Source organism: Sus scrofa, chromosome 8, assembly GCF_054392235.1.
Source record: "Sus scrofa isolate SSC_HxYL_T2T_F1_AM1 chromosome 8, Sscrofa_HxYL_maternal_Yorkshire_Landrace_v2.0, whole genome shotgun sequence".
Lineage (NCBI taxonomy): Eukaryota > Metazoa > Chordata > Mammalia > Artiodactyla > Suidae > Sus > Sus scrofa.
The window spans coordinates 3,769,624-3,786,687 of record NC_139390.1 but is presented as its reverse complement, the minus strand read 5'-3'; the positions used below and the strand labels follow the sequence as shown (position 1 = coordinate 3,786,687).

The 17,064-nt window shown below is 53.5% G+C and overlaps 1 protein-coding gene across 6 annotated transcripts in view; it reads left to right on the top strand.

The window, feature by feature from the left end:
• Window positions 1-17,064, top strand: part of LOC110262050 (uncharacterized) — a 19,696-nt gene extending 2,632 nt beyond the window's left edge. For 2 of the 6 annotated variants that reach the window (XR_014812125.1, XR_014812122.1), the window contains exons 2-4: window positions 6,354-7,435; window positions 13,925-14,325; window positions 15,348-17,064. Coding sequence is in view for 1 of the 6 variants with exons in the window: in XM_084971550.1 (XP_084827676.1) it covers window positions 13,925-14,158 (234 nt within the window). In the remaining 5 variants the exon portion in view is untranslated. Of the gene's footprint in view, window positions 1-6,353; window positions 8,227-8,505; window positions 8,644-9,729; window positions 10,063-13,924 lie in introns of those variants that run through there. The other 4 variants (XR_014812123.1, XR_014812124.1, XR_014812120.1 and 1 more) reach the window with 3 other exon arrangements.

Here is a 17,064-nt window from a genome sequence, read left to right as displayed (position 1 = left end):
ATCTGATGGGGATCCTGCCATAAACAGCTCAGAGTGCGGCATGAGGAAGGTCAGCCCTTAGAGCTGCTGTGTCCTGAGACAGACCAGCACTGGCCCTCGAAGTGGCAGTGCTTCTGGTACACCTGAACCCCCGGTCAGCCAAGAGGTGGCATCCTGGATCCACATCTGAAACGATGGATTTTCAGAGTTCCCGGTCTGGCTCAGTGGAAACGAATCCGGCTAGGAACCGTGAGGTTGTGGATTCGATCCCTGGCCTCGCTTAGGGGGTTAAGGATCTGGCGTTGCGTGAGCTGTGGTGTAGGTCACAGACTCAGCTTGGATCTCGTGTTGCTGTGGTTGTGGTGTAGGCCGGCGGCTACAGCTCCTGTTCACCCCCTAGCCTGGGAACCTCCGTATGCAGTGAAAGTGGCCCTAAAAAGCAAAATAAATAAATAAAACGATGGATTTTCAGAGTTTGAATCATGGCTTAGCAGTAACAAACCTGACCAGTATCCCTGAGGACTCGAGTTTGATCCCTGACCTTGCTCAGTTGGTTAAGGATCCATTGTCTCGGCGAGCTGTGGTGTGGGCTGGCAGCTGTGGCTCTGATTCTACCCCTAGCTTGGGAACTTCCGTATGTTGCTGTGTTGCTGGTGCAACCCTAAAAAGCCAAAAAAAAAAAAAAAGAGGGATTTTCCTGAACAGAAGCCTGTCTGTGCTGCCACCTGGTGGCCACATTTGGAACTACTCCCTTGGGAACCTGCTCAGGTCGCTCCCTGAGGTCTGGAACTTCCTCCCTTGAGTGCAAGTCATCCGCACGTGGAGATGAGGCTGCCTGGATGGGAAGACTCCTGGATCAGCCCTTAGAATGCACTTCGAGCAAAAGGAGTGCGTGGCCCGGGTGGGGGCGGGGGGGGGCAGGGAGAGCAAGCTAAACGGCCTGTGGTGCCCCCAACAAGGTAGGACCATGTTTAAAAGATGTCCTCAGGAGAAAGGCGTGCTGGTATGTGGGTCATGTGACGCTCTTGACATCTGGGCCTCTGAGCACTAGGCTCCACGCAGGTGTCCTCTCCTGGGCCATGTCACCCAGCAGTGATGAGGGAGGGGAAAGGCTTGGTTAGGTCACACGGGTAAAAATGCAGAGCTTTTGTGTGTTTCCCCAACTAATCCCAGCCCAGGTGACTGTCAGGGCCGAAGTCAGAACCGTCCCTCCTGTCCAGGGCGTTGGTTGTGCCACAGCTGCATCATCATCATCATCTCCCGCAGGGGATGGGTTTTCATCCTTTTGTCCAACCCTGAAATAAGTACATCAAAAAAATATATTAGTACGATGGGCGTGGTGGACAGAATTCTGAAGATGGGCCCAGAGGCACCCACCCTGTGGTCGTCAAACGCTGATCTAGGTGCTGCAGTGAAGGGACTTTGCAGATGCAGTTGGAGACCTAAGTCAGCCCACCTTCCTCGAGATTATCTGGTGGGCTTGACCTTGGTGCGCCCTTTAAAGGCAGAGCGTTTCCTCCAGTAGGGATGTCGGAGCTCCACAGCGTTACAAAGACTCGTGTCTTTGAGGAGTTGCTGGTGTGAAGGTGCTAGTGTGTCTTAGATGAATTGCTGGTGTGAAGGTGCTAGTGTGTCTTAGATAAGTTGCTGGTGTGAAGGTGGAGGGTCGTGAGAGAAGGCGGCCTCGGGGAGCAGAGAGCAGCCCGCATCTGGCCACCAGCAAGGCTGTGAGGACCTCAGATCTGCCATTGCAAGCTGGCCTCCCTGGGCCTTGTGTCCCCCAGACCTGGATCACAGTGCACAGATGGATTGACTATAAACCTTGTCCCCTTTCCCATGATGGCGCCTCATTCTTGGCTTGTTGCGAGACATGCTTTTACAATATTTTCTTAGCCTCTTGGCTTCTATTTTCTACGCTGAAAATTCCATCTTGTCCTGCTTTACCCCATCTTCCTGCTTGAGAAACAGTCGCAGTGCTGGTGAAGGACTTCAGCTTAAGCACGAAGACCTAAAGGCATAAGTTATTCATGGGGTCAGCTGAATGAGGACAGAATGCCTTGGTCTAGGCACACCGGACCTGTGCAGATTGGCACGCCGCCGTGCAGATTGGCACGCCGCCGTGCAAACGGCATGATACCATGATACGTCCTCTTAAGAATAAAAGAGGAGCCTCATGGCCCCAAGGGGTTTACGAGGGGTCGTTAGCAGGAGATGCATTAGCAGGGAGAACCTAGGTGCAAACCTAGGCACGCCGGGTTGCTGCAGATAGGCGCCGGGTTGCTGCAGATAGGCATGCTGTCTGCAGAAGCACAATGGTGATTCTCCAGATGCTCTGCATAGAGAGCTGAGGCCAAGCTTCCTCAAATGCTAATGAGTGTTAAATGCCCAAAGGTCAGAATAAAAGCTTAATCGGAACCGGCCATGTGACTTTTTAAAAAACCTCTATCCTGCAGCTGCAACCCCCTCCTCGCTTGACGTCATCCTCCAGAGCGCAATAAAAGCAGTGCGGTTCCTTGAGGCAGCGCTCTGGGTCCCTGAGACCTTGAGATCCCTGGTTCCCACCTTTACTTAAGATAAATGTCTTGCGTCTTGTTTTATGTTGACTTTTCCCTTAAGTTTCACAACACTCGTTCTTCAGCCCCAACCTGCTGAGCTGGTCTTGGCATTGGCTCACTTGTTCGTTTGTTTCTTTCGATGCCACAGGAGACCTCCTCCCCCCCCCCCCCCCCCGAGCCTCTACCCGGAGGAAAGGGAGGCCCTCTGGTTAGGAGACTTTCCCAGGAGGGGGTCCTGACAACCAGCAGCAGATTTCACCCCCCACCCCCGTCCCTCCCAAACACACGGGCTCCAAACTGAAGTGTATGCTCTTGGTGAGAACATGCCACCAGAAGGAGCTACAGACATTCAAGCTGAGATAACTTTCTGCTCTGCGCCCATGTGCCCTGCTCCGTGCTTTCCGTGTGGCCAGTTCTGAGATTCACTGCTGAGTGAGAAGCATGTTAAGGATGAAGTTAACATACTTCGATCCAGATACTCTTCCTCGAAAACTGGGTCTGGAAACATGCACAGGTTTTTTGGACACGCCCACTGCATGCAGAAGTCTCCTGGGCGGGGATCGAACCCTCACCTCAGCAGTGACCCAAGCACAGCAGTGACAGTGCCGGATCCTCAACTTGCTAAACTGCAAGGGAACACCGGGAAATCATACATGCAGTTTTAAAGTGTTTTTTGAGGAGGATTCATTGGTGCTGGGTGGTGGCAGTGGTGGCTAGGGAGGGAACCTTGTTTGCCTCTTCTCAGGTTGAGGACCTACTGTGTGACAGAGCCTCTTCCAGGGCATCCTGGTCCTTTGCTGAATCCTATGGCCACCCTGGTCATTTTCTCTTGTTTTGTAATAATTACAATTTGATTTTTTGGCTTGTTTGAATTTCACAGCATGTTTTGAGTCCCTTTGTCTTGTGACAGACTGGGCAGAAGGCTGTGCCTGGGACCCAGGCTTTTATAGACTCCTATCCTTTTGGCAACTATGATTGGTCCAATGACTGGGGCATGTGACCCAGGCAGGGCCAATCAGATCCTGCCCTGGAAATGCTAAATGCTATGGGCGGAGCAGCTTTCTCCCTGCCAGCATCCCCATGCTGGGAGACGGGGACCTGGAGCCCTGTGTTCCCTGCCTGTCCCTCCCCAGAGGGGAGTGGGGAGATCTGAGTCCCTATTCCAGTGGCCAAACCCTTGCTTCTGTTCTGGCAGCCCGTTCCTCACCCCTGAGGCACTTCAGCACCAGCCTGGAGACCCAACTACAAGTTGGCTCAAGTTGGTCTTCTGTCCCTTAGAACTGATGGCCATCACTGAGGCTCCCATTGACAGTTGCCTCTGAGGCTGGCCTGGCTCTAACCCCAGTGGGCAGATGAGGGAGCACATGGTGTGTCCAGGCCTCTGGACCTCATGCTGGACTTCAACACACACTGTCCATCTCTCATGCAATTACAGCATGACACCCTCAGCGTGGATACTTCGCTGTAACTCCGTGAGGGTTTTCTAGATGAGGAACTTGAGGCCTGGAGCCTAAGCAGGGCAGAAGGGGCAGGGCTTGGGCTGCCCTCCACACTGTGCCACTCTCTCCACACTACACACAATGCCAGCAAGAGGCTCTCAGCAGGCGTGTGAGGGGCCGAGCATCATGTGCGGCAACAGAGATAGGAACACCCACAAACTCGCCCTGAGTGAGGGCACTGCCTGCCACCTGCTTCCACTTCCACAGTGAAATCCTCACTGTTTCTTGCCGGTGGATAATAGTAACTTCAGCAACAACAGTGGTACCAATGAGAAGAGGGGTCTCCGTGCCCTTTCCTGCCTTCACCCACCAGCCTTGCCCGCTGGACCCTGGGCTGGGTGCGCTTGGTGATAGGTAGGCAGATATAAGGATAAATGCCTAGATTTGATTTTATAAAGACAGGTTATGGAGTTCCCATTGTGGTGCAGTGGTTAAGGAATCCGACTAGGAACCATGAGGTTGTGGGTTCAATCCCCGGCCTTGGTCAGTCGGTTAAGGATCTGACATTGCTGTGAGCTGTGGTGTAGGTCGCAGACGCGGCTCGGATCCCATGTTGCTGTGGCTGTGGTGTAGGCCGGCAGCTGTAGCTCCGATTCGACCCCTAGCCTGAGAACCTCCATATGCCACGGGTGCGGCCCTAGAAAAGGCAAAAAGACAAAAAAAAAAAAAAAAAAAAAAAAAAAAAGACAGGTTATCACGTAATTTCCCTGTTCTACACTTGCTTTTTTTTAAGCCTGATTTCAACGCCAATAAATGCATCCTTTACTGGCAATTGCTGATTATGTAACCATTTCGCTAGGGACGAATATATTTAGGCTGTTTTATTTTGGTTTTTGTTTTTTCACCATTAAAGCCACATTTCTGGAGTTCCCGTCGTGGCGCAGTGGTTAACGAATCCGACTAGGAACCATGAGGTTTCGGGTTCAGTCCCTGCCCTTGCTCAGTGGGTTAACGATCCGGCGTTGCTGTGAGCTGTGGTGTAGGTTGCAGACGCGGCTCGGATCCTGCGTTGCTGTGGCTCTGGCGTAGGCTGGCGGCTACAGCTCCGATTCAACCCCTAGCGTGGGAACCTCCATATGCCGCGGGAGCAGCCCAAGAAATAGCAACAACAACAACAACAAAAGACAAAAAGACAAAAGACAAAAAAAAAAAAAAAAGCCACATTTCTTGGTTCTGTTGACTCCTTCTCTTTCAGGTAAACTTTAGGGTCAGCTTCTCAGTCCCATGAGCTGGAATGTTTCCTGTGACAAGGTGAAGTGTGAAGATGAATTGGGGTGGGGGTGAGGACCGGCATCTTCCCAATATTAAATCTTCCAGAAAAACGATGGAATTCTTTTATCCAGAACCCCACGGTTTTGTTGTTGTTGTTTGTTTGCTTTTTAGGGCCACACCCATGGCATATGGAGGTTCCTACATGAGGGGGTCCAATCAGAGTGACAGCTGCCGGCCTACACCACAGCCACAGCCATGCCAGATCGGAGCCGTGTCTGCGACCTACACCACAGCTCACTGCAACACTGGATCCTTAACCCACTGAACGAGGCCAGGGATCAAACCCACATCCTTATGGATACTAGTGGGATTTGTTTCCACTACACCGCAATGGGAACTCCCCCCATACGTGTTTTTTTAGGAAGGGTTTTGGGGTTTTCTTGCACATGTATTGGGTTAGAATTATTTTGGGAGTTGCCCAGGTTTTGCTGTTTTTGTGAACAGGCGGTTCTGGGACCTTGCAAATTAGCCATTTGTGTGCAGGAAGCCTCTGGTTTCATATGTTGATCTCATGTTGGGTAAATGGATTAAAGATGGCCCCGTAATGGCCCCAGGATGCTTACTTCTTCACAGCAGTCGGCTCGAAGCCTGGTGGCCCCAAACTCAAATTTTTACACATCAAGTTACTTTAAATATGTGCCAAATAAGCATGTTTTTGCCATTTAGTGCCTGCCTTCTTTGCACACCCTAGATCTGCTAGCAAACAGGGCCTATGAAAGCTCCCAGGTGACTGCTGCCCTTCAAAGTCCTCTGGGAGTTCCCATTGTGGCTCAGGCAGTAGAGAACCTGACTAGTATCCATGAGGACGCAGGTTCCATCCTTGGCCTCGCTCAGTGGGTTAAGGATCTGGCGTTGCTGTGAGCTGTGGGGTAGGTCACAGACATAGCTCGGATCCCACATGGCTGTGGCTGTGGTGTAGGCCGGCAGCTGCAGCTCGGATTTGATCCCTAGCCTGGGAACCTCCATGTGCCGCAGGTGCAGACCTAAAAAGGAAAAAAAAGAAAAAAGTGACTTTTTCTTCTGGTGTGACTTTTTTTCTTCTGTGAAGGAAGCATCTACAGATACATGAGCAGTAACTCTCTGACCAGGACGGAATGACCTCTCCATGGGCACCGGTGGACACGCCGGTGATAGGATCCCCACTTAAATCTCCGTGGCCCTCCAGGGACCTCCTCAAAGACTGGAGATGGCTCTGGACCCAGGATTTTCTGGGCTACCTCACGCAAATGGTGTTCTCACGTGTGCACAGCTCCGGAGTTCCGATTTTCCAAAGGTGACCCAACCATCACATCATGAAAGCCATCCACCCTGACGGATCAAAGAGTTGCAAACGCTGAATGAAACCAAGCATCTCTGACACCCTGGGGGCCTTCTGGAAATCGGTGCCGGCTCCCAAGGCCCTTTGTGACAGGAAACAGGCAGACTCCTCCTCTTTCAGGTCGTTCACGTACACTGGCGCACCTGCCAACGCACACCTGTACTGATGTCTTTATCCACAGCGCCTGAACCCAGCACGCTACCCAAACAGGAGCTAATCTGGTCGCCTCCGTGAGCCTGAATGACTGCAGGTGGCCACTCTCGTTAGCACCCTTTGTCCAAGCAGCGCCAGCAGCAGGAGCTGAAGCCACAGAGTAACCCAAAGGGCGTGCTGTCTGCGGGCTTCCAGCATGTTCCGGTGGGACTCTGACGTCGAGCCGTGCCGGTGAGAAGCTTCAGGTGCGGTCTAATGGAAAGCGAGTCAGCTCAGTCCCCACCGTCAAGTTTACCTGGGGCTCCCGTGGGGACCTAGGCACCTCAAGTCCAAGGGGGACGCCCGGACCTCCTCGTTCGTGGGTGTTCCTCTCTTTCTACCGCATGAGAGGCGCTTGGCTTTTATTGTTTCTCTTCCTTTTTGGCCTCCCCACGGAGTTCCAGAGCCAGGCACTGAATCTAAGCTGCAGCGGAGACCAACTCTGCACGTGCGGCAATGATGGCTCCGTGACCACTGTGCTGGGCCGGGGATTGAACCTGCATCCCTGCTGTTGCAGAGACACCATGGCTCCCTTTGTGCCACAGCAGGAATCTCCATCGTCTTTTCTTCTTAAGTTTTAGCCCAGGGCCCTCTGCTGTCTGAGGCCCTTCCACCTTACGGTAAGCCCACTGTCCCTGCCCTGGTGGGACTTACCTCTCTTCAGGTTCCTGGCCTGCCAGGAGTCCAGTGCCACTGGCCAAACAAGTGGCATTTCATTCTGCCTCTCCCTTCTGTTGTTCCCTGTTGAACACTTTGAAAGCAACGTCTCCCCATTGAGAAGGCTTCATTGCAAATGCACCGTCTCATCTTTTCAAAATTTTCCTGATCTCTGAGGCACTTTGGCGCTCACATGGCCACATTTTCCATTCGGACCCTTTCAGGGGCCTGTGAGTCTGCATCCCTATGACATGGGTAGGCCTGATAAGTCCTTTCCCAAAATTCAGAGAGGTCTTCCCTCGCTTTGCTGAAGTCTTGAATTTTGTTCAAACCCTTTTGCTTTGGTTCCCTTTTTCAAAGGCCTGCCAAGGTGCACAGAGAGGCCGTGTGCTCTAACAGGGGCCTTCCTCCCTCATGGGGGGGTGTGGGGGGGGTCCTAATTTTGTTCAGCCGTGGGTGCTGCCACACACACGTGCAGAGGGTCCTCCCTGTGGAGGAGGCTGCGGGCTTTCCAACTAAACAAGTCCGAGCAACCCAGCTGGCCCATCGTCTTCTGCCCTTACCCCCAGTGAGGTGCCCCATAAGAGAAACCGCCCTGCCCTGGGAGTGGCTCCTGGACCCAGTGGGGCACCCTGTTGGGTCTTAGATGGTGATATCAGATCACGTCCCTGTGCCCCAGAAACTCACACAGGATCCTTTTTTTTTATTTTGCTTTTTAGGGCCACACCCAAGGCACATGGAACTTCCCAGGCTAGTGGTTGAATCAGAGCTACAGCTGCAGGCCTACACCACACCCACAGCAACGCGGGATCTGAGCCGCTTCTGTGACCTACACTACAGGTCAGGCAATGCCGGATCCTTAACCCACTGAGCAAGGCTAGGGATCAAACCCGCATCCTCGTGGATTCTAGTCGGGTTCCTTTTCGCTTAGCCACGATGGGAACTCCCACACACAGGATCTTCTTTTTTTTTGTCTTTTTTTTTTTGCTATTTCTTGGGCCGCTCCCGCGGCATATGGAGGTTCCCAGGCTAGGGGTCCAATCGGAGCTGTAGCCACCAGCCTATGCCAGAGCCACAGCAACGCAGGACCCGAGCCGCATCTGCAACCTACACCACAGCTCACGGCAACGCCGGATCGTTAACCCACTGAGCAAGGCCAGGGACCGAACCTGCAACCTCATGGTTCCTAGTCGGATTCGTTAACCACTGCGCCACGACGGGAACTCCAGGATCTTCTAATTGATTCCTATGAGGAAGGGAGGGCCTGAGCCCCTGTTGTCCCGACTTGGGGCTGGACAGGAGCTGGACAGGAGCAGAAGGTGGTGGAAAGGGTAGATGTGCGGGCAGAGCGGCTGGAGGGGCTAGGAGAGCTCGCTTGGCTGGAGGGTTAGGCGTTAAAGCAGCAGGTCCTCCACCCTCCTGCTCCTTCCTTTCCTTCTGTTTTCCCTGACGGAACTGCACAGACCCTTGCCCGAAAGGATTCCACCCTCCTTCCCGGCTTCCTCACAGAAAGGCCACCGTAAAACCCTAAGTAGCAGTTGATCACCTCTGAACATGAAACGGTGACTTTCGCCTTGACCTCAACCAGCCGGCCTGGATTCTGGGCTGGGGCTTTTGGCAATTTTAGGGACCCCGTGGAGCCTGTCTCTTCTCCCGGGAATGTCAGGTTTTGTCTTTCCTTTCCTCCATCTGACATCACTAAGTTTTAAATATCACAGTTGATTTGGCTGTCAATGGAGAAACCATACCAGATGGGACCAAATGAGATGAAATGAAAACCTAAAGGACACACGGCAATTCTTTTTTTTTTTCTAGGTCCGCACCTGTGGCATATGGAGGTTCCCAAGCTGGGGGTCGAATCAGAGCTGCAGCTGCCAGCTACGCCACAGCTATAGCAACGCGGGATCCGAGCTTCATCTGCGACCTACACCACAGCTCATGGCAACGCTGGATCCTTAACCCACTGAGCGAGGCCGGGGATGGAACCCTCGTCCCCATGGAAACTAGTCAGTTTATTACCACTGAGCCAATATCAGTACATTTTACATATCACACAACTGGGATTTCCTGTCGTGGCTCAGCGGTGAGGAAACCAACTAACATCCATGAGGACAAGGGTTCAGTCCCTGGCCTCGCTCAGTGGGTTAAGGATCCAGCGTTGCCATGAGCTGTGGTGTAGGTCAGAGACACAGTTCAGATTTGGTGTTGCGGCGGCTGTGGTGTAGGCCAGCAGCTGCAGCTCTGATTCGATCCCTAGCCTGGGAACCTCCATATGCCGCAGGTGCAGCTCTAAAAAAGCAGAAAAAAGAAATCACAGAATTGATTTGGCTGTCAATATAGAAACCCCGCCAAACAAAATGAAATGAAAAACCCAAAGGACAAGTAGAAAATCCTAAATAAGCCCTCCAGTTTGCTCTTGGGGTTTTACATATGCCCACGACCTAGGAGGCCGCAGACAAATAACTAACACAGCAGGGGTGGCAGTATGTGGTCCCCAGGGTCCCAAGATAATCCTGCCTGAACCCCCTGCGGGGATCCAAACAGGTGCTGCGGCCACACATTGTTTCAATAAAATCTCATCTTCTTCTCACTCGGGACTGTGGCTGTAATCAGATCACTCATCCAAAAGGCGCCTCCAAGGGACCTCTTCAGGGGTAGTTGAAACAGTCTTGCTTTTTTTTTTTTTTTTTTTTTGCTTTGTAGAGTCTTAGCCGTGGCACATGGAGGTTCTTGGGTTAGGGGTGGAATTGGAGCTATAGCTGCTGGCCTACACCAGAGCCATAGCAACACAGGATCCGAGCTGTGTCTGTGACCTACTCCACAGCTCACAGCAACGCAGGATCCTTAACCCACTGAGCGAGGCCAGGGATCGAACCTGCAACCTCATGGTTCCTAGTCGGGTTCGTTAACCACTGAGCCACGATAGCAACTCCAACACTCTCATTCTTAAAGACAGAAATTCAAGACAAAACAAAGTGCACATACAGATGCCCAAGTCCAAAGACACACACGAACCAGTTCACAATCAGATAAAAATCCCATCTTTCCTCTCTCCAACAGAGTGCCCCAAACAAACTGGCCTGTTCTGGAGAAAACCCCCAAATAGAGAGGAAACGAAGTTTCCAGCTGTGCACACGAGTGACCTACCTGACTGTATGGAGCCCGGTGGCTCCCAGAGGTTAATTCCTTGCTCCAAATGCCAAGCGCTGGGGCAGCCAGTGATGATTTGGGGAATTCTGAAGGGCAGGTCCTCAGGACAAGTGGTTCCAGCTGATGCTAGGACCATCCCAGAAAATTCCCCAAACAGGCTGGCTGACCATGAGAAAAAAGGCTCCTGGCTGGCGGTGCTGAAATTTGTTATAAAGCCCAAGGTCCACCTGCTCTCCCCACACAGGCCAATAAATTTAGAGACATGTTGCTGGGACGAGGAATAGCAACTTCATTCAGAAAGCTGGCGACCGAGAGGTCGGTGGACTCGCATCCCAAAGAACCACCCGGCCTGACTTAGCGCTGGGGCTCCTTTTTGACTTGGCAGGGAGGGGGCAAAGTCAAACATCTCCTGGTTCCCATCAGCCTCGGAGGGGATGGGTTAACTTCTTCCTTCCGGCCGTCACTCACAGGTGGGCCTGCTCAGGATGTTTCCTGCCAGCAAAGCAAAGGTGTCTTAGCTGAACGCTCATTGGCTGGGAGGCAGGTTCCTGGAGAAGGGCCATTGTGTAGAAGTTAAGTTTATAGGTAACATCTTCCCCACTTTTTGTCTTTTTAGGGCCACACCTGCAGTGTGTGGAAGTTCCCAGGCTAGGGGTCAAATCGGAGCTACAGCTGCTAGCCTATGTCACAGCCACAGCAACACGGGATCCAAGCTGCATCTATGACCTACACCACAGCTCATGGCAACATTGGATCCTTAACCCACAGAGCGAGGCCAGGGATTGAATCTGCATCCTCATGGATACTAATCAAATTTGTTTCCGCTTAGCTACAATGGGAACTCCATAACAAACCAGCTGTATTGAGATATAATTCGAATCCCATACAATTCACTCAAAGTTTAGATTTCAGTAATTTTTTTTTCTTTGTCTTTTTAGGGCCACGATTTTGGCATATGGAAGTTCCCAGGCTAGGGACTGAATCGGAGCTGTAGCGGCGGGCCTCCGCCACAGCCACAGGTGCCCGGGATCTGAGCTGCATCCGCGACCTACACCATAGCTCACGGCAACATTGCATCCTTAACCCACTGAGCAAGGCCGGGTATCAAACCCACATCCCCATGGATACTAGTCCTATGTGCCACAACAGAAACTCCTCATTTAGCATAAGGTTTTAAAGTTTCTTTCATATTATAGCATATATTTGTACTGCATTTTTTTTTAAAATGGCTGCACCCATGGCATATGGAAGTTTCGGGACCAGGGATGGAATTTGAGCTGCACCTGCTAGGAAAGAGGTTATTATTTAACTCGAGAAATTCTGAGGTCGGGAGTTCTGTTGTGGTGCAGTGGTTGGCAAATCTGACTAGGAACCGTGAGGTTGCGGATTCGATCCCTGGCCTTGCTCAGTGGGTTAAGGATCCCGCATTGCCATGAGCTGTGGAGTAGGTTGCAGACGTGGCTTGGATCTGGCATTGTTGTGGCTCTGACGTAGGCGGGTGGCTACAGCTCCAATTCAACCCCTAGCCTGGGAACCTCCATGTGCCACCAGCACGGCCCTAGAAAAGACAAAAAGACCAAAAAAAAGAAAGAAAAAAGAAATGCTGAAGTCAAAAAACAGAATTCTCCCATTGTTGAGTTCCTGGATGCCTTCCTCTGATCAGAGCTGTGTCTCTGAGTAACACACATGCAGTGACAGCTCTCTGGTGGTTTGGGAACCTGCCAGACCTTTAGAGCATTATCAGTGAAAGGATATATTAGTATAACATACCATCAGTGTGTTATCCTTAACCCACTATGCCCCAGAGAGAACTCATGCATTGCTCCTTTTATACGGCTGAGTAATATTCCAAACAGAAGGTGGAGGAAGGAGGAATTTGCTCTCTGTGCTTGAGCTGAGAGGTCCATCTTCTTCTGCCCTTGTACATGGCCAGTCCTGGGTCTCCAGCTCTTAGATTCGGATCAGGACTCATGGGCTCCCCTGGTCCTCAGGCCTTTGGACTTGGACAGAATCACTGCCTACTCATTCTAGCCTACAGATGGGGCTTCTTGGCGGCCATAGCCCCGGGAGGTGACCCCTGTAATAATTTTCCTCTTAAGTCTCCTTCTGCTCTTGGTTCTATTTCTCTGCTAGAACCCCAGCTAGCACTAACTCAGACCTCTGCTTCCATAGCACCTGGCTCTGAGCCAGTGACAGCCTGGCCTGTCCTAGAACGTGAGGTCTGCCAGCAGAAACTGAGCATCCTTCCCTCGCTGCCCACGCTGGGGAGACTCGTAGCCTGCAAAGCCACATTCTCCAAAATCAGCTTCCCCAGCAACAGAAGCATTATCTTGGTTTCCTGTCTGCCAGATCGTTTTCCTGACAGCTTCCCTTGCTGAGGACAGAGGAGAGGAGCCACTGGCTGAGCCCCTGTGAATATCTGATCATACGGTTCCTTTTGCCACCCACAGGTGCCACCCTGCTGCCCCCGGATGAAGCCCTCATCCTTAGGATGCTTGGCTTCCACTCTCCGCCTGCCCTCCAGTCCCCAAGCACACTGAACTGAGGTCTTAGGGACCCTCTGTGCTCTAAAGTCTCAGCTTGGAACTTTCCTTTTTCTCCCCCTAACCCTCCTGGCTTGCATGCCTCCAGTGACGGGGAGCTCTCCACCTGCCCAGGCCCCTGGGCACAGGAGGGACCTCTTGGTCCCTGAGGAGGCCGGAAAACAGACAGACAATGGAAATCCAGCCAGGAAAATTTTATGCACCATCTGCGCTCTGGCCACGTTGTCTAGAGACAGAGCTTAGAAAAATGCGGCCTTCGAGCCAGGCCCAGGGGTCAGGAGGTGGACTTGTCCAGCCCCTGGCTTTCAAGTTGCTAAGCCCCTTGCCCACCCTCAGGCTTGTCCTCGTCCCCTCTGGTGTGAGGGATGAATCTGGTCCCAGAGGGTCTTCCGATGTCTCTGTCTCCCTTCTCCTCTCTAATTAAGGCTCTGAGAGTTCTTAACAAAAAGCACCTTGAGAACTTCCCGGGTCTGCACGGAGCTGCCAAGAAAACTGCAGACTCTGGAAAACAAACGGTCGGCGGTGATCCTTCCGCCCATCCAAGGAGGATCTGAGAAAAGAGTTACCCTCAACCTCCCCCCAAACTCCCCAGCAGACAGAACCCCGTCTCCAGGAGGGTCCAAAGTGGGGGCCCCAGGCCAACCTCAGTGGGGTGCTTGCGTGCAGAGCCTGGCAGGTGTTCCCCCAGGTGGGGGAGACAGTGGGTACAGCTCTGCTGGGGGGAGGACGTGAACCAGAGGTTGCTGTCATCTTTTCCAGACCCTGGGCAACGAGCATGCTGGTCCTTGTGGTCTGGTTGAGGAGCAGAAACGGCTGTGGTGGGAAGGGGAGCAGAGGCCACGGATGTCGGAGAGCCTGGACCAGCTGGAGAGTCCTGGCGGCTGGAGGTGCGGCCAGGAGGCCCGGGCCCTGCGGGTCCTGCTGGCGGGCGGATCTCCCTCCCTCCTGAGCGGTAGGGCTGAGCGCTGGCTGGTGGCGAAACGTGCTCCCTGAGCCCAGAGTCCGCATCTCCAAACGTTCCTCTTTGCTGAATTTTGCTGCTCTGACAAATGGCTCTGCAGCTCCAGGGGCACGAAGCAAAAGCTTATCTCCTGCTCAGTCCCCGTGGCCCTCTTGCACTGGACGAGGGCCCGAGAAGCCTTGCTCATCTCTTGTCTCAGGTGGGCTTCCTTAAAAGCCATCCTTGTGCTAAAGCTTCTCAGTTAACCTGAGACGAGGGCAGGAAGTGCCGGTAGGGGAGGTGAGAGAGGAGGGAAGGGGCCACGTGAGGCTGCTTATTTGGGGCAGGGAACCTCTGTAGGCAACAGGCCCAAGCCCATGGGGCCCTGGGAGAAGGGGTAGAACTGCCCCCCCACCAAGGGCAAAGGTGCCCGCTCAGGGGCAGGGAAGCATGGATGGTGCCATCCATCACAGGTCCCAAGCTGGCAGCTCCCAGCACTTTCACCTGCTGAGACACCCAGGCCCAGCACCCAGACACAGCTGGGCTCCTGGGAGGAAGCCCAAACCGGAGGGACGCTGAGTAGGGGCACCAACCCGTCCACCCCCCTGCAGAACCAGGGTCCTGCCTGTCTTAGCTCGGCTGCCCTAACAAGACACCACAGACTGGAGGTGTGGACAGCAGGGTGGCATCAGCCTTGTCTCTTTTCTCTGACCCAGCTTCTGCGTGGTTTCCAGAGGCATCTTTCTAAAAGGCAGATCTGGGGAGTTCCCGTGGTGGCTCAGCAGGTTACAAACCCAACCAGGGTCCATGAGGACACGGGTTCGTCCCTGGCCTCACTCAGTGGGTTAAGGATCCAGCGTTGCCGTGAGCTGTGGTGTAGCTCGCAGGCTTGCTTCAGATCCAGCGTGGCTGTGGTTGAGGCGCAGGCCGGCAGCTGCAGCCCTGAATCAACCCCTAGCCTGGGAACTTCCGCAGGGGAGGCCCTAAAAAGGAAAAAAGGTAGACCCTCTCCTGGCAACCAGCTGCGGCAACACTTCCCAGCCTCGTGATTGCCCCAGGAGAAAATGTTTCTGCTTTACACAGTCTCAGGGGCCGTGGGGTCTGCTCCTCATTTTCCTGTGAGCGCCCCTCTTCCCTGCCTTACTCCTAAACACCAGGCCGACAGAATGGATCTTGGCGCAGGCCCCCGGTCGTGCTCTGCACTCCATCTGAGCGCTGGCCTCCTCTCTCTGCTTCTCTCAGGGCCCAGCCAGCGCCTTCCCAGCCACCCCCAGCCCCCTATCCTCGCCCAAGGCTGCATCATCGCCCTCCCTGCACGCCTCCAGTGGGTCCCGCACACCCTTGCCCTCTCCGGAGCTGCGGGGCAGCACCGCACGGGTCTCCAGAGCTGGGGGCCTGGGTTCACATCTAGCTCAGCCCCAATGCAGCCTGGAGGCAGGACAGGTTCTCAACAGGGCGGAGCTCCGCCTCCGCCTCCTTCAGGCCCCACCCCCACGGGGACTTCTGGAGGATCAAGTGAGACGCTGACGGCGGTCCCCGAGGTAGCTCCGTGAGTGTCAGGGCTGTGAGCAGGGCTGCCCTGTGGGCGAGCAAAGGAGCTCACGGTCACTCTGCTCGCAGTCCATCCTTCAGCTGCACAGACACGGACTCCCTGGAGGCAGGGCTGTGATCCATCCAGCCCTTGGTGTGGCCAGGGCCAGGGCTTGGGAGAGTCAGAAGCCGTGCTGGCCGCTCGCCACCCGGCTGTGGGAGTGTGCAATTCCCATGTGAATTCACCTGGGCGGTTTCCCATGCTCCTCAGTTTTGATGACTACTTCGTTTTGCCTAAAAGACTAGCAATTAGTGATTTATGTGCAAAGCCTCTGCTGGGTCAAGGCCAGGCCGGCAACTGTCCCACTAATCTTCCTGCTCCCTCCCCCTCTCCCCATCTGCCCTCTCCATCCCCCCTCCCCCTCTCCATCTGCCCCCCTCCTCTCCCCTCTTCCCTCCCCCTCCCTCCCATCCTTCCGTATTTATTCAAGTCCCTGGTTTGGGTGTTAGGTGCTCAGGTAGATGAATGAGCTACCTGCCTGCCCTTATGTTATGGCCTTATGGGTTATCCCAGTTCTCTCCAAAGCAGACACCATGGGTGTGAAAGGAGCACAAAGGTCAAAGGTCGAGAGGGTGAGAGGCAGCCCTGGTGACCAGGGAAGGTCTGGCTCCTGGAAGTGGGAGGGGCAGGTGCTGAGTCGGCCTTGGGCTCTGCCAAATTCCTTCCTTTCCGGTTGGACCGTGGCTGAAATCGTGGCATCGCCCCTCCGCCATCGCTGATGCGAGCCTCCCAGGCCGGCTTCACGACCAAATAAAACAGTGGCTGCGGAGGCTCTCTGGAAGCCACGAAGGCGCGACGTGACTTCCATTTATGGGCTTCTAACTTCCCATGAAAATGAAATTTTCGTTTAAACATTTTTTATAGTCGCAAAGTTAAAACACGTGTGCTGAAAAAGTTGAGCCCCGCACCAACAGTGAACATGCTGGAAACATCTAGAAAGGAGGAAGTCTGGGCACAGAGGCGGGGCTGGGCTGAGCGCTGTGTGTTGCTGGCACATTACAGACGCTCTCTGAGCCTCAGCTTCGCCAGGTTTACACCCGGATGACACTGGTCTCTGCCTATTGTGCTGGGATTCAACAGTCTTTCCCAGGCACAGCCTCATCGCAAGCAGTGTTGGCTTCTTCCGCCACCTGGTTTCAAAGCCCCGAGAAGCATTAACTGAGCAGGCGTGATTCCCAGCTTTGCAAAGGCCAAAAACATCAGGACTCCTGTTACGATGCCAAGAGCGATTTTCATGGCAAACAAGTGATGCTCTGCTGCCCTGTTTTGTTTGCTCAGGCTACTTAATGCCTCCTATTCAATGTGTTTCAAGTCCTGCTTTCCAGGTTTGAAAACAATCTGTGGTCAAATACAGATCATATAAAACAA